General features: G+C 36.9%; 1 protein-coding gene across 1 annotated transcript in view; it reads left to right on the top strand.

Annotated features, from left to right (window-relative positions):
• TBX20 (T-box transcription factor 20) overlaps positions 1-20,169 on the top strand; it is a 54,589-nt gene extending 34,420 nt beyond the window's left edge. Inside the window, exons 7-8 of the mRNA XM_082631686.1 lie at positions 15,407-15,519; positions 17,840-20,169. Coding sequence (XP_082487812.1) covers positions 15,407-15,519; positions 17,840-18,180 — 454 coding nt within the window. The 3' untranslated portion in view covers positions 18,181-20,169. The remainder of the gene's footprint in view (positions 1-15,406; positions 15,520-17,839) is intronic.
• The last annotated feature ends 1,493 nt before the right edge of the window (positions 20,170-21,662 follow it).

The raw sequence follows: 21,662 nt of genomic DNA, 5'->3' as shown, positions 1-21,662 counted from the left end.
ACGCGGGCCTCTCACTGTTGTGGCCTCTCCCTTTGCGGAGCACAGGCTCCGGACACGCAGGCTCAGCGGCCATGGCTCACGGGCCTAGCCGCTCCGCAGCATGTGGGATCTTCCCGGACTGGGGCACGAACCCGTGTGCCCTGCATCGGCAGGGGGACTCTCAACCACTGCGCCACCAGGGAAGCCCAACAATGGTAGTTTTTGAGACATGCTTTAGGGTCATTTTAGCACCTGTAGTTCAAGCCAGAAGAAAGATGACAGAGTAGGATGACAGAGTAATAACTTCAGAGATGCATACTTTTTAAGATTCTCTGTAAATTTCAATTATCTATGTTATTTTTATCCATCATCTAATCTTGTGCCTCAACTATAATGAATAACTGAAAACTAGGTTGTAATTTTTTTTCCTCTTTCAGAGAAAACTTGCAGGGACTTTAGAGAACAGTATAAAAGGCATTTGGGAAAGCTGGTGTTATAAAGACTCCGAAAACATCATCCAGTTTATTGTTAAGGAATTAGAAAATATTTTCCAAATTTGCACTTTAAAATGGAAAAATATCATATTTAAAATGTGTAAGAATCCAGTACTCAAACTTTAAGTAAGTCAAATGTGAGCCTCCACTTCTCAGAATCCCCCTCCCCAGAGATAGTCTCTGTCCTCAGTTTGAAGGATATGTGTGTGCACACCCACATGTACTTTAAAGGTAAAATTCTACTTGAGTTCATACTGATACTTTCTATTTCAATTCAGGATGATAAAGTTTTTACTTAACCTCTCTGACCTTTTATCTGTACTTCTTTTCTCTCATGCTGAGCCTCTAGTTCTCAGTAACACCAGGAATGACAGAATATTCTGTCATTGCTCCCTTTTTGCTTTATCTCACAGCATAGAGAAGCATAGCAATCTCAGAATATGTATGTCAGCATATCTCCAACAATGTGCCAACTAAAAATAGTTAAAAATCTTTTTGTGGTTCTTTTTGTCCTTAGTGTAGATTCTGTTGATACTAGAGTGTTGTGTTTTTTTTAAGTTTTGTTTTGTTTTTTGTTCATACCACTAACCTAAGGATACACATTTAGGTTCATTTGTTTTATTGTATTTTTTATTTTTTGGAATTTAAAAAAGTATAATTTTCTTATATGGTTATTTAATACATGATTTACATGGTTTCAAGACAAATCTACAGAACATGGCTTATTCAAAGGCGGTCAAAATTCTATATCTCCTCCATCCTATTTCTTCCCTCTCCTATCGGTAACCATTAAAAGAAAAAGCATTGTTTATCCTTCCATTATGTTTTTAATAGAATATAATATATTATGTTTTTTAATATAAGTAGATACATGTTTATATATGCTTTTCTTAAATTTTAACACTCTATACATTTTCACCTTGTTTTTTATGTAACAATGTACATTAGTATTTTATTACATATATATATATCTGTACTATGTAAATATATAATATACATGTAATGTATATAGTAATATGTTTGGGCTTAGTTGTGGCATATTGTTTTGTTATGTTTAAATAGATATACAAGTATTTTATATAAATAATCTTTTACTATGTGATCTATTTTATTAGGAACCTTTTTTTTTTATACTTTTTTGGTAACTAGCAAGATTCATACTCTTGTTCTGTTTTCCTTTACACTAATATCTGTTAAGAACTCCTACTCTCCCTCTTTCTAATTTTCTTTAAGTCCCCTCCTAGAAGCAATATTAAAATTAACTAGTAACTTCTTTTTTTCTTCCCCCCTACTTTCCCTCTTTTTCAGCATCTGATTTGAAGTAACATCCTTTTAATCCCAGTTAATAAACATATATAATCAACAACTTTATTCTACTTATCATGTTCTTTCCCCATTCACCTCCCCATTTTTGAGAACTGTATCTCATCTACCTTGTCAGAGAATACAGTCATTACATACTGTATCCTTTCTTATAACCATGGCTTAGTCTTAGTTCTATAAGTAAATATATATTTAATGCCCCTGATGCATCTTATGTCAGTGTCTCTCCAGTGTTTTGGTTGTCTGAAGTTCATTTTCTACTTGGTTCCTCAAGAAAGGCTATAGTGGGACCAAAATTCCTTGTCTTTTGCATGAACATGACAGTCTGTGGCCTTCATTTGTGAAAGTCAGTTGAACTTGGTATACACAATCCTTCCGTCACATTTTCTTTCCTGCCATATTTTAGATATGTTGTTACTTCACTGTCTCCTGGAATAAACTATGGCTGTCAAACTCTGATGACAATCTAATATTCTTTCCCATATAAGTGACAGCCTTTTTTCTGGAATGATCAAAAGATTTCGTTCTTTTTCCTTTGTTCTTATTGTCCTTGATCAAAGGGCAGAAGGGGATGCCCAGTTCCCAGAGAATTATCTGGACATGTTGCATTCTTATTTCTTTCACTCATACATGATGTGAAGGGACAGAAAGAAGGCAGCATCAGTCTTCTGAAACATTATTCATTTGTTCCTCTTGTACCTCATGCTTCCTTAGAATGAGGAGTCCTTGGAGTACAATCCAAGACCCTCCTTACACTAACTTCTAGTGAGCTTGCCAGTGGAATAAATTTTAAATTGTCAGAAGCTCTGCTGATGACCTTAGAGGCAGAGAAGTGGAAATTCATGGTGAAATGAAGTGTAAGGATTATGTGGATTTTCCTTCTCTACATCATGGGTCCCATCCAGACAGCTGGCACTTGCATCATTTTGGTGGACTCAATGGGAAGCTGAATGGATGTCCTGCTCAGTGCTCTCCAGATGTCCTATAGTAGAGCCATTTCTTTAAAAATCCTCCTCTACCTTTGAATTTTGGACATATTTATTAGTCACTTTTTTTCTTGAAGTGTGGTCCAGAATAAGACTTTCTGCAGTATACTTTTGTGTACTTAGTTCATCTCTCCTCCTCATCTTCACCTTCCCCTGTTTAGGATACCTGCTGCTGGTATCTTGGCTTTCTTCTAAGCTTTCTGGCTAGTGTTGGTAAAAGAAAATTCTGACATTCAGGGCTCCTGAAGCAGTCATGCATGTCATGAACTGATTAGTCCAACCTAATAGTTGTTACCAAAATAGCCAACAACATAAGTTCACATATCACTCTTATATTCTATCTTTAGAAGAAAACCAGTATAACTGATTTATGCAAAGGAGAGGAATATATATATGGGGGGGAGCATTGTATTGCCTGAGAAAATAAATGGATTAAACTACAGCCTAGTGAATAGTGAAATGGTTATGGCTCATAACTTAGTTTGCTAATTCCCTTAATCTTTCATAAATACAACTATACTTGAGTACTATGGAGACTCTTACAAAGTAGATTATGCAGTGTCTGTAATAAAGTAAAAGTGAAACATAATTTCAATGAAGTCAGCTAAAAAAAACAAACAAACAAAAACCCTGGATGTTAAAGGCAACCACCATGTGAGAGGCAGGCTATTCGAAAGTAAAAATACTAAAGAAAGCAAATGGCAAAAGCTAGTAACAATGGTCTCTGCTTTATTTATTTTAAGGCTGGAGTGATTTGGGGAGCCAACCAGTTTCTCTGTCATTATACCAATGAGGCAAGTAGGGCCCAGAGAGTGATCTGCCAGATCACACAATAAGTTAGTAGAAAATTTGGGGTTAGAACTCAGGGTTCTTTGCAAATAGTACTGGACTTTTTCAAAATGGCTCTTTTTAATTTTTATTTCTGTTTATATATTTATAGACTCATAAATTGTTAGACCCATAATGGATCTTAGAGAGCATCTAATCCAGCCCACCATTTCCCTACCACACCCTCATTTTATAGGAGAAAGCAAAGCCCAGACACAGATAAGGAATCTGATCGCACAGCTTCTTAGTAAAGAAACATCTTTTTATCATCTCCAATGAAGGCAGAGTTAGTATAAGAGACTGTATGCATAAAATGGAAGTTATTTTGTTTGGTAACCAGATTAAAGTCTGCTTTTAAATACAATCTATTAATTTAATAAATTAGTCTGGTGACAACAACCACAGAAAGGAAGGGATGACTTTCAACAGAACTAAATTTTTCTTTTCAAATTATATAAGTAGTTACCACAAAATTCTTTTAACTAGCAAGCTATGTCCCTGCATTTAAAACGTTACTCATTTATTCACAGCTTCTAAGAGGAAACATTTATATTACAAAACAGTGTCAAACAAATCAGCGGGTTTGATAGAGTAGCAGAGTTATTCACAATTGACTTACGGTCATAATTTGTCCTCCTTTTTTTCTTGCTTGTGTCTTTCTTTCTATCTGTGTCTAAAGGATATTTGTTCCCTGCCTCACAATTTACTAAAGTTTATTTTTAGAGGCTGAATGATCTGTACTTTGCATGAGACCTTTGTTCTAGTCACAACAGTTAGACTTAAGAAACTAGTTTTTTTTTTTTCCACAGTGGTACAGTTTACTTATTTAAGTTGCTAATAATGATATAAAACCAGAAATGTGTATTACTATTGAAAAGAAAAATTAGTAGGATTAAGTCACATAAATAAAAATAAGCTAAAATCTAAAAGCTTTTAAAAAGATTATTTTGTTTTTCCAAAAGGTATTGCATAATATATTTCTGTTCTTAAATTAAAATTAATGATTTATAATACATCTCCAATTGTATTATCTAAAGTTTTCATTTATTAAGTACTTTGTGGAAGCAACAAATATTGATATATTGTCTTCCAGTAATTTATAACATTATCTGCATAAATCTTTAGAAAATTATTGTGACAAGGAGTTGTTTACAAAGGCCTACTAGTAAGATATGATGTAAACATGAGCAAACTGATGAGCAAGGACAACTTTAAATATTTTGTTTCCTGTAAATTAGATTTGATTTTAATGGATCTGACATTTTCTCCCTGAATGCAGCTTTTTACCAGGTCTGTATTTAGAAAGAGAGAAAGTTAGAATGTAAATTGAAATAATATTTACTTTTTATTTAATTTTCTCTCTGACATGTATATTGTGGGATGGTTTAAATGAAGCATAGAAAGTTATAGCGACTGGAAGTGTCAGTTTCATCTAAAATGATTATGATTATGTAACCAGCTTTAGAAACACATGATTTTGATACTCAATAATAACAGTGATTTAATTTTGTTACCTATAAACATTTATTGAGCACCTATTATATGCCAAGTACAAATATAAACTATGTGTATTTAATTCATTAAATCTTAATAATAACCCTAAGAGCTAGGTCATATTAATATCCCTCATTTTGCAGATGAGAAAACTGAGGCAAAGAGTAGTGAAGTAATTTGGCCAGAGGCACACAACTGGCAAGTGGCAGGGCTAGGATTCGAGCTAAGCAGTTTCCAGTAACCACTACACTAGGGCAGTGGTTCTTCGAGTGTGGCCTCCAGGTCAGTGGCATCAGTGTTACCTAGAAACACGCTGGAAATAATATTCTCGAGCCATACTTCAGACTTACTAAATTAGAAACTCTAGGGTGGGGTCCAAAAATCTGTGTTTTGACCAGCCCTCCAGGTAATTCTGATGAACACTGTCTTAGTCTGTTGGGCTGCCATAACAAAAATGCCATAGGCTGTGAGTAGCTTAAACAACAGACATTTATTTCTCACAGTTTTGGAAGCTGGCGAGTCTAAGATCAAGGTGCTGGCAGATTCAGTTTTTGGTGAGGACCTGTTTGTGGTTCACAGACAGCTATCTTCTCACTGTGTCCTCACATGGCTGAAGAACAGAAAGCTAAAGCAAGCTCTCCTTTCTCTTCTTATAAGGGTACTAATCCCATTTATGAGGGCTCCACACTTAAAACCCAACGGTCTACCAAAGGCCTCACATCCTAAAATCATCACATTGGAGATTAAGATTTCAACATGAATTTGGGGGACACAAACACTCAGTCTACAATACACTAAAGTTTGAGAACCACTGCCTAGATAAAGAAAGCATTGTTCTCTCCCTCGCTCAAAGGCCAACAGTGTAGTGGTAACGGTGGTCATGCAAACACATGATTGCCATCCATCTAGTAAGTGCATTTAAAGAGGAATATATTGGGTAAGGCGATGGTGCAAAGGAGAATGTGAAGGAAAAGGGAAGGTTTTGCTTTTTGAGCATTAAGAAATTTGTACTCTAGTTTCAGAGATAGAGGGAGGGTAATCAGTTCAATACTGATAAGAGTATGTTGCTTTTGCTTATCTAGAGTTTGAACAAATAGTTCAGATGACTTCCAATAGTTCTGAACATTTTTGCAGAATCAACATAATCACTGCAGCTACCCTGTATCTTGCCCACTTTCTGGCTATGATTGTGTCTCTCACATGTATATTAGTCTTGGAATTGATGGTTACACATTAGTCAGAAGAGATCTCTTTTTTTTTTTTTTGCGGTACGCGGGCCTCTCACTGTTGTGGCCTCTCCCTTTGCGGAGCACAGGCTCCGGACGCGCAGGCTCAGCGGCCATGGCTCATGGGCCTAGCCACTCTGCAGCATGTGGGATCTTCCCGGACCGGGGCACGAACCCATGTCCCCTGCATCGGCAGGCGGACTCTCAACCACTGCACCACCAGGGAAGCCCAGAAGAGATCTCTTAAAGATACCTAATGATGTATGCTTTTTGCCTAGAAAAATAATTTAGTGTTAGATATTAGAAAGGCCAAACTTCAATTATGGCACCCATTTTACTTATCTATTAAAATCCAAAGTAACTATTGTCTCTTGCTTTGGGATATAACAGAACTGAGCATTACAAGGTACTGTCCTAGCCTGTAATACCTAAGTCACTTAACCCATTAGGTGAGTCATCCCTTATTTTTCAGAGCACAGTATTCCAGAAATCCTCACAGTAGTCTTCCAGGCTAAATAAATTCTTTGCACTTTTCATTCTGCTGGAAACAGGGATTAGACATAAAGTAAACAACATGAGCTGTCTATTCTTCGTAACATCTTCGAAGAGACGGCCCTGATTTGCACCACTGTTTTCATTCACTTAAAAGGCAATAATTTAATTATGCCATCCTTTATATAAGAACTGCCATTGCTTTCAGTTCCCTTCCAGGCCTGACAAAAATAAATCACTTCAATAAATCCCTTTTTTCTCCCTCTTAGAGACAAGAATAAGTAATGATACCAGTGATCTTCCAAGGACAAAATAAATATAATGAACTTTGTATAGAAAAGCAAAATATTTCACAAGGCAGTGATTCATTGTGTTATTTAAACAATTTTTCTTGTGTATATGTGAAAAATGTTTAAATGATTTTATATAAGGGCATTTTTAGAGAGGCAGATACTACACTCTGCTTTTGAACTTAAATGCTTGGATAGAGCAGTCTACATGCCTAGGATGGGCAACAGAATACACCTTAGAAATACACCATCCATAATTTCAGCCCATTGATGGTCATTCCTTTATGACTTTACAAAGAGAAAATATTTTCTAGGGTATCTGAAACAAGTTCTTTCCTCATGTGAAAATAACCACCTAATTCTTTTCTAAATTCATTTTAAATATTAACAGTATGACACATGGCTTACACTAAAAGGACATCAGCTTGAATGTATGTTATAGTTGTCATTTTATTAAAAGTTACTCATCTCAATTGACTTTTTTCTTAATGACCCAAGTTACCCAATAAGACAGTCATGCTCTAATATTACAGTGAATTAAGTCCTTGAGTAAGTGACTCAGCTGTTAAGGCTACAGGGGTCCAACATTACCAGAGTGTGGGCATATAAAGCTTAAAATACATGGCAGTTGGCAAACTGATTAGTTAGGGTCCATGTCATGCCAAGTTACCCTTTCTGTTAATTTCTGCATTTACTGGTGCCTCTTAGTAAATTATGAAATATTTTCATGTCAACAAGTCCAACTCAAGGGATTCAACAAGTTCACGGGATCTTTAAAAGTAGGTTACACTTTTAAACAGGTGATATGGACTCATTAAAGCTTAATGTTATATTTTATGATAGGTATACTTTTATAATAGAACTGCAAATAACATACTTTTCAAGTTTTCTGCTGACTTTTACATTCAATCACTGAGAAAAATCCTCCTGTTTGGATCACGTTATTCTGGATTAGGATTATTCATATGGGTGAAATAAATTGGAAAAAAATATAATCTAAAAGAATAGAATTTTTACCTGCTTTAGATATACTTTTATAGGGCACTAATATTTACTGAGTACCTCCTATGTGCCAGACACTTTGGAGCAATTCAAATGCCTTATCTCATTTAATTCTCATAGTTATAGTTCTTATCACTACTATTTGCTTCACTTTTATTTTTCCACAGCCCTATCATCATCCTCTAATATGCTGCACGTTTTTCTACATGTTTTTCGTATCCTCTTTCTCCCTCTCCCCCAGCCCTCTCTCCCATTGGGCAGGGATGTTTACGGTTTGCTTACTGCTGTCTCCATAATTCCTAGAACAGTGCCTTGTTCATAAAAGGTGCTAAATAATTTTTGGGGGGGACGAATGAATGACTTCCCAATTTACAGATGAAGAGAGGTTAAGGAAGGAACAAAACTAGAATGTGAAAATGGTTTTAGGTGGTCCATATACTCATCTATCCATTCATCCATTTGATGAGTGACTTTAAAGCCCATGAAATTTCCAATATACCACATTGCCTCCAATGCATTTACTATATTGATATAAAAATCAGCAATGATAATGACAGTTTTATCAATTCATTATAAGTTCCCCAAGTATCAGCGTTAGACCGGCAGTTCTTCTCTTTTTGTCCATTGGTATGTTACCATTTCTTATGATAGTTTATGATCTGTAATTAATTTTGAATAAACATGTCCAAAGTTCAAATGGTACAGAGGCATATATGGAGAAAAGTATCCATCACACACCTTCTCCTCCACTAGAACCACCTGGGGAGCTTTAACAATTACTGAAGCCTGTGTCCCACCCCATAGATTGCGATTTACTTGATCTGTGGGTATGACCTGGTTTTGGAATTTTTAGAAGAGCCTCAGGACAGACTTTGCTTCAGGTAAAGGTAAAGCAACAAGGACCAAATACAACCTCTTGCCTTAAATAACTAAGAAACACACAAAATATATGAAACAATGCTTTTTTAAATGATACTGGACACAAGGCAACAAAAGACAGTAATCCCTGAAAGATGGGAAACAAATGAGGTGAGCCCTATGATGGACCCAGCTTATAGTCAGAGAGTATCTAGGCCATGGCACAGGGAGGGGGAATACAGGCTGAGCCTGGCAGACTCCCTGAGTTGAGCAGTCAGAGCTGAGAGTTCAATGAGAGCAAACAGTGAGAATCCACAGGACAGACCACAGGAGAAGAGAACGCCAAAGTCCTACAGGGGGTCCCTCTTGAGTGTTCAGCTGGGAGCTAACTAGCACATGTGTGAGGAAACTACCAGAGGTTGTGGGGAGGGGAGCACCTGAAAAGATTGGAGGAAACAGTACTAGTGTCCATACAGGGATAAAAATAATGCCTGTTCTAACTAGAAGGACTGGAAAATCTTGCAATTTTCAGGGCATTTGATAGAATACTCAGAAGGGTTTTCCTTTAATAGTGAGAAAAAAAATTAGTCCTAGACTAAACAGTATTCCAGTCCTACCTAAACACATCTTGAAAGCAAGACCCCAAACGATCACTTATTTCCAAGTAACTTAACTATATCCTAGAACAAAGCTCAAGAATATTTATAAGAACACAGAAATATCCAGCAACCACCAAGATAAAATTCACATCTGACATCCAATTAAAAACTACCAGAGATGCTGGGCTTCCCTGGTGGCACAGTGGTTGAGAGTCCGCCTGCCGATGCAGGGGACATGGGTTTGTGCCCCGGTCCGGGAGGATCCCACATGCCGCGGAGCGGCTGGGCCCGTGAGCCATGGCCGCTGGGCCTGCGCGTCCGGAGCCTGTGCTCCGCAACGGGAGAGGCCACAACAGTGAGAGGCCCACGTACCGCAAAAAAAAAAAAAAAAAAAAAAAAAAAACTACCAGAAATGCAAAGAAGTAGAAAAATATAACCCATAAATTAACCAATTGAAAATAACCCAGAACTGACACAAATATTACAATTAGCAAACAAGGACATTAAAACAGTTATTATAACTGTATTCCAAATAGCCAAAAATTAAATAGAAACACAGAAGAGGCCCAAGTGATCCAAATCAAAATTCTATTATGGTTTATCACAGGATATTGAATCTAGTTCCCTGTGCTATACATTAGGACCTTGTCAAAATTCTAAAGATGAAAACTATAATGTATAAAATGAAAGATACACTGGATGGGACTAATGGCAGATTCGATGTTGCAGATGAAATAATTAGAAAACTTTAAGACACAGCAATAGAAACTATCCAAAATAAAACAGAGCAAAGAGAAATTTTAAAAAATGAAGAGTATCAGTGAGTTGTGGGGAAACTTTAAACAGTCTAATATATGTGTAACTGGAGAATTGGAGCCCCTAAAAGGTGGATGGGGAGATGAAGGAAGAATTATATTTGAAGAAATAATGTTCAAAAATTTTCCTAATTTAATGACAACTAAAAACACACAATCCAAAGAGGGCCAACAAACCCAAGCTCAAGAAGCATTAAGAAATAACACCAAGGTACATCATAATCAAATTGCTCAAAACCAGTGTAAAAAATATTGAAAGCAACCAGGGAATTAAAGACATAGTACAGGGCTTCCCTGGTGGCACAGTGGTTGAGAGTCTGCCTGACGATGCAGGGGGCACGGGTTCGTGCCCCGGTCCAGGAAGATCCCACATGCCACGGAGCGGCTAGGCCCGTGAGCCATGGCCGCTGAGCCTTCGCGTCCAGAGCCTGTGCTCCACAATGGGAGAGGCCACAACAGTGAGAGGCCCGCGTACAGCAAGGAGAAAAAGAGAGAAAAATAATAATAATAAATAAATAAATAAATAAATGGTTTGTTTAAAAAAAAAAAAGACATAGTACATAAGATAAGGATGACAGCAGACTTCTTGTCAGAAACAAAGTAAATGAGGAGACAGTGGAGCAACATTTCTAAAAGTGCAGAAAGAAAAAAGTCTGCTCACCTAGAAATTTATACCCAGCAAAACTGTTAAAAAAAAAAAAAAAAAGCGGGCTTCCCTGGTGGCACAGTGGTTGAGAGTCCGCCTGCCGATGCAGGGGACACGGGTTCGTGCCCCGGTCTGGGAAGATCCCACATGCCGCGGGGCGGCTGGGCCCGTGAGCCATGGCCGCTGAGCCTGTGCGTCCAGAGCCTGTGCTCCTCAACGGGAGAGGCCACAACAGTGAGAGGCCCGCGTACTGCAAAAAAAAAAAAAGCAAAATGAAGACTTTTTCAGACACACAAAATTGCACTACAGATATGTTAAAGGAAGTCCTTCAGGTAGAAGGAGAATTATATCAGATGTCAACCTAGATCTACACAAAGGAATGAAGGACAGTGGGAATGGTAACTACAAGAATAAATAGATCAATTTTTTTCAAATTATTCAAATCTTTTAAAACATAATTTACTGTTTAGACAAAAAAAAAGTGTAGTGTGTGGCTTCTGTAAAAGTAAAATGTTTGACAAGAATGGTACAAAGGTTAGAAGAAAGAAATAAAAGTAATGTTATTGTGAGTCTTATACTTAAAGTGGTAACTATCACTTGCCAAGCAGATTGTGATGTGTTAAAGATATTTACTGTGAACACTAAATCAACCACTAAAAAACCAAAAGTTATAAATAATAAACAAACCAAGAAAGGAGATGAAATGGAATTATAAAATATAACCTAAAAGAAGGCAAAAAGAGGAAGAAGATTTTTTTTGACAAAGATACAGTGGTAATTCAGTGGAGACGGGGTCATCTTTTCAATGAATAGTGCTGGAATAGTTGGCTATCAATAAGCAAAAAATAAACATCCATCCATACCTCATGCTTATACAAAATTAACTCAAGGCAAATTATATATCATTATGTGAAACCTAAAACTATAAGAACTTCTAGAAAAAAAAATTAAGAGAAACTTTTATGGTCTTGGTTTAGGCAAAGATTCTGGGATAGTATAGCAAAAGCATCCATAAAATTGCAAACAATAAATTGGACTTTATAAAAATTAAAAACTTCTGCTGTTTAAAAGACACTGTTAAAGATGAAAAGACAAGCCATAGCCTGGGAGAAAATATTTGCAAGTCATACATCCTATAAGGACAAGCATCCCGAATATATAAAGAAATCTCAAAACTCAATAATAAGGAAACAACCTAATTTTTAAAATGAACAAAATATTTGAACAGTTTTACCAAAGTTGATATATAGAAGCAAATAAGCACATAAAAAGATGAGCAACATCTTAGTCATTACAGAAACGCAAATTAAAACTATGATGACGTACTAGTACATGTGTATTAGAATAGCTAAACTTAAAAAGACTGACCACACCCAGTGTGGGTGAGAGTGTGGAGGAATGGAGCTCTCATACACTGCTGAGTGGGAATACTAAAGTAAATTATACAACTGCTTTGGAAAATAGGTTGGCAGTTTCTTAAAAAATGACACATATACCGACCGTACAATCCAGCCATTCCACTCCTAGGCATTTTCCCAAAAGAACAGAAATCATATGTATATTTAAAAATATATATTAATATATGCAGCAGCGTCATGTGTAACAGTTAAAAACTAGAAACAATGCAAATGTCCATCAGCAGATAAACAGGTAGACTATAGTATGTCCATACAATAGAATGCCACTCAGAATAAGAAAGGATGAACTATTGATATGTGAATCTCAAAGTAATTTAGCCAGATAAAAAGATACACATATGGTATGATTTCATTTTTATAAAATTTTAGAAGACACAAACTAATGTGTAGGAACAGAAATCATACTAGTGTTTTCCTTGGAAAAGTATGTTGGGATGGAGACCAGGGAGCATGATGGGCATGAGGAAACTTTTGGAGGTGTTACATACATTTATTATCTCACTTGTGGTGGTGGTGTCACTGGTCACACAAGCCCAAATCAATCAAATTGTACAATTTAAATATATGTCACTTACTGTACATTAATTTTACCTCAATATAGTTGTTGTTTTTTAAGAGCTTTAGGTAACTCAAGTGTATTTGGGACAAATTTGGGAATCATTGCTCCAGTAGGTCCCTAGTTCCACACTACAGAGACAACCTATTCTAGGCAGCTTCCTGTTCTGGAAAGTGGAACATTCTGGAAATATTGTGCATATACAAACATACACATTTCTTGTTTTAAATTCACAAATGGTAGCAAACTTTATACAGTGTTCTGTACTTAACTTTTTTTACTTAATATGTCTTGGTGATCATTCCATATCAATAAATATGGAATGGCCTCATTTTTTTAAACACCTACATGTTAATCCACTGGATCTGGATTTTGCCTGATCCCAGTGATTTTGGCTACATGAGGTGGTACTGTATGCTTATTTTAAAACCTTTTAGGAGTAAAGATATAACTTGAATAGTTGTTAGAACTAATTTTTCTTTTAGGCATACTTTTAAGTCTTCATTTGAAGGCTATATAATATGACACAATGCTTTAATCTGTGTGAGTATACAAGCTTTCTAGAACACCAAATTCACTATTAGTATTTTTTCACAGGTAAAGTCTGTATATCTCTGTGAAATGTTGACAAGTATTACATTTTGAAAAGTTATTATGACATTTTATTTGCTTTCCTTATCCCCTCAAGATGAAATTTGGTGTTCAGTTTGTCCTTTATTCAACACACTTTTTAAAAATCCTTTTTTTGTCCTTTGGTGGTTAATTTGGTGTTGGTCTTTAGGCCACAGCTATTCTTGGAGATGTATACTGTATAAGCTAACCTGTTACCAACTTCCATTTTTGGCAAAGAAATCATTTGGCTAAACTATAGCTGGGGGCTTCCCAGGTGGTGCAGTGGGGTTAAGAATCCACCTGCCAATGCAGGGGACACGGGTTCAAGCCCCAGTCTGGGAAGATCCCACATGCCGTGGAGCAACTAAGCCTGTGAGCCACAACTACTGAGCCTGCGCTCTAGAGCCTGTGAGCCACAACTACTGAGCCCATGTACCACAACTACTGAAGCCCGCATGCCACAACTACTGAAGCCTGCGTGCCTACAGCCTGTGCTCCCCAACAAAAGAAGCCGCTGCAATGAGAAGCCCATGTACCACAACAAAGAGTAGCCCCTGTTCACCGCAACCAGAGAAAGCCTGTGCACAGCAACGAAGACCCAATGCAGCCAAACAAATTAATTAATTAATTAAAAAAAACCCCTCTTATCTGGTGTTTTTCTCGCTTAATGGCAGCAGGTTGAACTGGCAAATACCAAAATAATTTTTGTTTTTAAAGTTAACAACACTCTTTAGTTTTTAGACTATATTGCAAGAGAAAGACCATCTACAAAGAAAATGCACCAATTTATTTGGGGGCTTAAATCCCCTAGTGGCCATTTATGTGTCCTTCATAGGTTTTCCGTAATTTTCAGTCTTAAAGCAACAAGAATCTCAAAGTGGCCATTATCCATACTACCCATATTGTCATATACTCTATGCACTTACTAGGTTTATTAGTGAACATTGAGTCTTTTTTATGACTAATGATATTCTGAACTTTGGGCCAGTATTTCATCAGATGTTCAATCAGTGCAGTTCGTATCAGGTGAGTATTTGTTTTGTATTCATTAGCTGATGAAGTCACAGGATTGCAGCTCCTTGTAGTAAATTCACCAGTCATTTTTTCACATCAATAAACTCCATATTCCTATGGTCAGGTTTTATAGCTCCTTGTTCACCTTTGACCCTAATTTTGTAGAATTTCAGGGAATTGTCCTTATCCTGTCCAGTTAGGTTTCTTGTATTTATATGCCTGAGGTTATATTTCTGAGGCATCTACAATGAAATAAATGTACATGTTTTAAATGTTATCTTTCCCTGAGGTGGTGGTATTTTTTTAAATATTTTATTTATTTATTTATTTATTTATTTATTTATTTATTGGGCTGTGTCGGGTCTTAATTGCGATGTGCGGGCTCTTCGTTGTGGTGCTCGGGCTTCTCTCTAATTTTCTAGAACACTAGAAACGTCTGGCCTGCGGGTTTTCTCTTCTCTAGTTGTGGCGCACGGGCTCCAGAGCGCACGGGCTCTGTAGTTTGTGGCACGAGGGCTCTCTAGTTGAGATGCATGAGTGAGCTCAGTTGTTGTGGCATGTGGGCTTAGTTGCCCTGCAGAATGTGGGATCTTAGTTCCCCGACCAGGGATAGAAACTGTGTCCCATGCGTTGGAAGGCGGATTCTTTACTGAAGTGGTGGTCTTTTGGCTGAGAAAATGGTTTTACTGACTGGTAAATCATCTTTAAGACTCCTCTCCTTCTCTGAGTACTTAACTTTTTAGTTTACTCAGGATGTGTCACTCTCTAATCTAGGGAAAGTGTGGAGAGCCTGATTCAAAAGCATTCCTATGCCCGCTCACCCATCCGTACCTATGGAGGAGAAGAGGATGTGCTGGGGGATGAGGTTCAGACAACACAAAATCGAGGTAAGACTGCTTCTGGGCTATGCAACTGCTGGGCAGGGAGGTGATGAGACTTCTAGCCCTCAGGGAAGAGACTGCCCCAGAGTATTTCAGAAGCCTGTTCAGGAAGGGACAGCCTGAGGCTGATCATCATTTTCTTTGCATCTTAAGTGATTATGCTGCCTAAAGCCTTCCTGTAGTTTGTTTTCCAGTAAAAGGACATTGAGCCTCTGAGTCAGGGCCCAGGAGTTATTTGTCTGTGATCTACTACCAAAGAGCTATTGGACTTTGGGGGTGGCCCCTTAGTCTTTCTCAACCTCAGTTTTACAATCTGAAAATCAGGGAATATATCTGTTTTACTTATATCAGGAATATCTTATTAGGATCAATGACTAGAATGGAAAACATTTTTAAAAAGAAGATTCTCCTAATGAACACACTGCGTAGAGGCAGTGGCCCGGGTCGTGAGAATAGGGGAGTACTAAAAAGTTCCTCTGCTGCAGATGTTCAAAGAGGAGCCCTCTGCATCTGGGAGGCCAGAGAAAAGAAACCAGAGGGGGCTGCCCAGGCACAGGGATGTTCACATGGGGAGAGTCCTCTGTCATATGTTTATGTCCATGATATGGAATAGCATAAACAGTCAGAACATATGATATCTCTTATAGCTAAATCCAGATGAGCTACTAGTAATTATACAACTGGAAAATTCAGTGTCAAATTGTGTTTAAACTTCTGGATGCTGTGATATAAGAAAAACTTACTCTTGCAACTTGTCAAATATCTAATAAAAAATTATGGACGCTAAGCTGTCATTCCTGATAGTTTGTAACGATGTGTATTACCATTATTACTTAGTATATTATTATATACTAAATATACGATAAATACAGTATACATATATATTTTATTTTGTACTGTGACAATTTGTTCTTTTCTATTGATGTGGCTTCTCATCTTGCTCAGTACTATGCTATTTTCATAAATGCATTATTTTGTTTTTATAACATGATAACATTTTTATAGCTGGTAGGGAAAATCTATCCTTGTTATAATTTTTAAAAATTTAAAATTCTGTCATTATCTGTCCTGATAATTTTGAGAATCGAGTTGAAGAGGGAAAAAACATTGGCATTTCATTGGCTTTACACTCAACCAATAAATTAATTTGGGAATAAATGACTTTTAAAAATTTTTTATTTTTCATCCAAGAATATGGCACGTGTCTCCAATTATTAAAATCTTTCCTTACATCTCTATTTCAATAGAGTCGTGTGAAAAACTTCAAATAAGTATCATGCATTTCTTTTTAGAGTAATTTCTAAGTATTTATGCTTTATTTTTGACAGTGCTTATTGTTTCCACATAACTCAGCTATGCTGAGTAGAGCTGGTATATTAAAATGTTTGGATTTTGTGTATCTGCCTTAAATGTAATCAACATAGTAAATGTTCTCATTATTTCCAAAAGAAAAGAGTTACAGAAGCTGAAGAAAAAAAAAGAAAAACAGTCTTGTGGGTTTTCATAGTGGCTCTGGAAACCAGGTAGCTTTGTTGAGGCTTGTCTGTCCAGCCTTACTTATAGGGATGCTACAGAGGTTAGGACGGATATCAGCTATTTGGAAGTCCTTTAAAGGGAATCAGGTCATTACCTTCAGGCAGGGTGCTAGTGTTCTGGCCACTCTCAGGGAGTATGCAGGCCATCTATTGAGTTAAGTCAGTAAATTATCTTTTCCATATATGGTTAAATGATATATTCTTGTGTGGAAAGCTAGATATGCCTCATGATTGACCTGTCTCTCTTTTAAATTATAGATCTATTACATAATTTTAAAAATAAAATTGACCCTTACAGATAATGTAATTCTTTATTTTTTTTAGCATCTTTATTGGAGTATAATTGCTTTACAATGTTGTGTTAGTTTCTGCTGTATAACAAAGTGAATCAGCTTTACATATACATATATCCCCCATATCTCCTCCCTCTTGCATCTCCCTCCCACCCTCCCTATCCCACCTCTCTAGGCGGTCACAAAGCACCGAGCTGATCTCCCTGTGCTATGCGGCTGCTTCCCACTAGCTGTCTGTTTTACATTTGGTAGTGTATATATGTCCATGCCACTCTCTCACTTCGTCCCAGCTTACCCTTCCCCCTCTCCGTGTCCTCAAGTCCATTCTCTATGTCTACGTCTTTATTCCTGTCCTGCCCCTAGGTTCTTCAGAACCTTTTTTTTTTTTAAGATTACATATATACGTGTTAGCATACGGTATTTGTTCAGATAATGTAATTCTTGATTTGCACACTGAAGTAGAGTTTCCAGTCTAATGAGATTTTTTTTTCCTTTCAGGATCAGCCTTTACAACATCTGATAATTTGTCTCTCAGTTCCTGGGTATCATCTTCATCCAGTTTTCCTGGATTTCAGCACCCACAGTCCCTGACTGCTCTTGGCACCAGCACAGCATCCATAGCGACACCCATTCCTCACCCTATACAGGGCTCTCTGCCACCGTATAGCCGACTTGGGATGCCTCTAACCCCATCGGCCATTGCCAGCTCCATGCAAGGGAGTGGCCCGACATTCCCCTCATTCCACATGCCCCGGTATCATCACTACTTTCAGCAGGGGCCCTATGCTGCTATCCAAGGACTGCGCCATTCCTCTGCTGTGATGACGCCATTTGTATGACTCTTCTAAAAATAGGAGAATCCAGATCCAGAATGTGCAAATGGGTATGGAAATATAAGACAGGGTTGGGTGGGTGGGATGTGGGGTGTTGGAGCCGGGGCTCTCCAGGAGACATGGGACCTATTAAAGAGGAGAGCTGGACTCACAGTAAAACCTACCACTGAGGGAAAGCACCATGGACCAGGATTCATCTGTAGCGGGGTACAGCTTTTGGCTTTGAGAGAGAATCAGTGTAAAGTTCTTAGCCAGCCTAAGTCCCACAACTATTGGATATCAGTGTACCAAGAAAGTTTAATAATACAAGGCAGATGAATCTTAAGATGCATTATTCCTAGTGGTTAAAAATGCTGTGTCAATGCAGTAATGTATAAAGTCAACATGTATAGGTTTTCTTTCTACTTTCCACAGGTTAAAAGAATCTTCAAAGAGGCAATACTATATAACATACCATAATGCGTAATGACTAACTGAAGTCCATTTCTCCCTATAGAAATGAGAGCCAATAGAGAAGTATTTGTAGTGCTGTAGCTTAAGCATGTTTAGTTTTCCTTTGTGTTAGTTTGCTGGGGAAGGAGCTGAGATAATGCTAATGCATCCTAATTGGTGGATGAATAGGTGGTAAGACTTCACAAAGTTCTGTTAATATTGAAGGGCCAGTACCTGACAAGTTCTTTTTCACAGTCTTTTCTTTCTTTCTAATTCTCTTTCTTGCAATTATTTGCCATTTATGTAGGAAAAATCTTCCATATACGAATAAAACTGAGGTTTTATTTTTCTGGGCTGCATTCTAAATACACTGCTGATTTGTTCACTGAGGGACACTTTAAAGTCTTTACACCTTGACGCATGAGACTTTCTTTCACTACAATAAAAAGATGGTTGCCCTATTCTAAAAGGAATTTTTTCTGCCGTGGGTACCAGAGCTCCCTTCATTTTTACTTCAGCTTTGGGAGACCTTATGGATGTTAAAATGCACCAGGCCAAATTCTCATTTTCAGTAAATCTGCTTCATTGTTTGATTAGCTGCTGCCACTGATTGACAAGGATTTATGAATGACCATTCTAAATGCCCATATAGCCACCACTTAACCTTTGGTCATGAATAGGTATGTGTCCATCTATCTGATTGGCCCTTTTTTCTCACTGTATTACATTCAGTAATTCTACCATTTTTCTAGGTCCATAATATGAAATCGCATGTTAACTCAATGACACCCTGACTGAAACATTGGAAGTGCTTATAAGTAAATCTAAAGGATTTATCCACTTTATTTTCAACTCTTACTATCTTCTTAAGCCTTCTTTTAATATTTATAATAGTAATTAACTATATTGTAGTTATATATAATTTCTGTATTATTTTTGAGCCATATATATCTAAGCATTTACAATCAGGGTAGTACATTTGGCATTTTGCAACATTTCATTTCCCTAATAACAGAGGTTTAATGAAATTCGTAGTCCTTCAATTTTAGATATAATGCATTCTAGCTATAGAATTTATCCTGTCTTCTCCACAAAGCTCCCCAATATTCTTAATTTTTAATGTAATATTCATTCTACTTCATTCTGACTACAAAAGTATTGAATCTGTTCAAAGAGATGGGAAATCTTGCTGCTGAGGGTAGAGGTGTATTTGGAAGTCAAATGTAATATACTTATCACATCAAACTCAAGTGGGATTTTATTTGGTTGTTTTAATGTTAGGCTTTTCCATATCAAATGACTTTATTGGGCATTTCCAGTCTATGAAACAAGGTATAATTGGCACAGCCTGTCTAAGTGATGCTATTGTTGGACCTTGCAATTGACTTTCTCCACTGTATTCCAAGGTTTGGTTATGGAGAAGCACCAGCTGCGTTAACCAAACATCTCAAAGTCCTGTGGCAGACACAGTAGGCTTACTTCTAACTTCTTGCATGTTATGCTATAGTATCCACAGGTAGTTTGTTTTCAAACACAGCACAGATGTATTTCTTTAAAAAAGTAGTTATGCATAATGTTTAAAGTACATATCCACAGAGCTTAGGATAGGGATTTAATGTTTAATAGTTGCCCTGTTGTCAGTGCTTTTAACACAGAGTACTGCTACTTAATTTAGCAGGAATAACAAAAGTAAATACTATTTTACAGGATACTACTTAATACCCTAATAAATGACTGGTCTACTAAAGCAAATCCATATCTGAACTTTCTTTTCAACGAGCATGAAAGGATCATTTTAATACTATTTTGACATTTTTCCCAATTGGTGTGTCTCAAAAGTAGGTTTATATATTTTTGTTAAATATGATTTTATGCTAGTATGTCCTGAATTCATAACTTTATTTTGTAATTAAATCAATATAAGACTAAAAATTAATAGCATGCTTAGAGAAGAACAAAGACTAAGACACCAAAGCATGCTCTTGGAAAATCACACCTGAAATTCTTGGATACACTTTTTAAGTATCTGGTATTATTTGAACAAGAAAGAAGAAGCACAGGTGAAATGGAGCTTAACCTGGTCAGTCACTCTAGTCATGGAAACCAGGGGCAGATATATGACCCCACCAGGGTTCTGAGCTCTTCTGCTTGTTGATTATTACTTAACCCCTTGGGTATTTAACATTTAAAATTCTAAAGTCTATTTTACCAAAAACAATTGCAAGAACTAGATAATTAGGGACAAAGCCAACTGAATAATAAAGAGCATGAGTTATGGTATATTTGGAATAAATTCAGGGTCCCCCCCAGGTATATTACAGTATTAAAAAGCCTGGCTAACGTATAATGCTGCTAAAAAGCAGCCCTGCCAGAATGGCTTTATCTAACCCAAAAGAATTAATTCATAACTTAGTAAATTCTACATATGTGATATGTTTTTTAAATGTTTATCAATAATTCTGAGTAAGCTCATTTATTTCTTTTACTTAGTAAATCTTCCCCCCTCCTCTGTCCACCCTTGGCAGTATAAAGATAAACATATCCAGTTTGTGTCCAACATATCACAAATTATTAGGTAACAAGGTCTACATTAATGAATTTATATTACATTGCTGGTCCTTTTGAGTTCATAACAATGGTATGTTGTCTTAAAGGTTTACCACCATTTCTAGTAGGTGGGCACAGAGTAGGAGATATTAAGACACTTCCTGATTATGATGCATCATCTAGTAAACACCCTGTGTAAGAGTCACATTGACTTTGTGGGATATTCCAAAACCTCCTTTCTCCACCCTTATCCACATCTCTGTAATTGCACTTCTCCGGCCACAATGCCCCACCCTGGGGGGATAAAAAGGAAACCCTCTAAAAGCCCAAGAATAAGTATTCTTAGAAGCAAAGCATCTTCATCCCATACTGCCTATGAATTTTTCATAGAGATATTAGGATATTTATCCCAATTCTGAATTTCACATTAGCTTTTCAGGCTGTCCTGCTTATATTTAAGCTGAATTATACTAAGAAAACTGAACTTCAAATAAGGTAAATGGAGAGAC

Source organism: Mesoplodon mirus, assembly GCF_964341445.2.
Source record: "Mesoplodon mirus genome assembly, chromosome: 9".
NCBI lineage: Eukaryota > Metazoa > Chordata > Mammalia > Artiodactyla > Ziphiidae > Mesoplodon > Mesoplodon mirus.
This window is presented reverse-complemented; position numbering and strand designations above follow the sequence as displayed.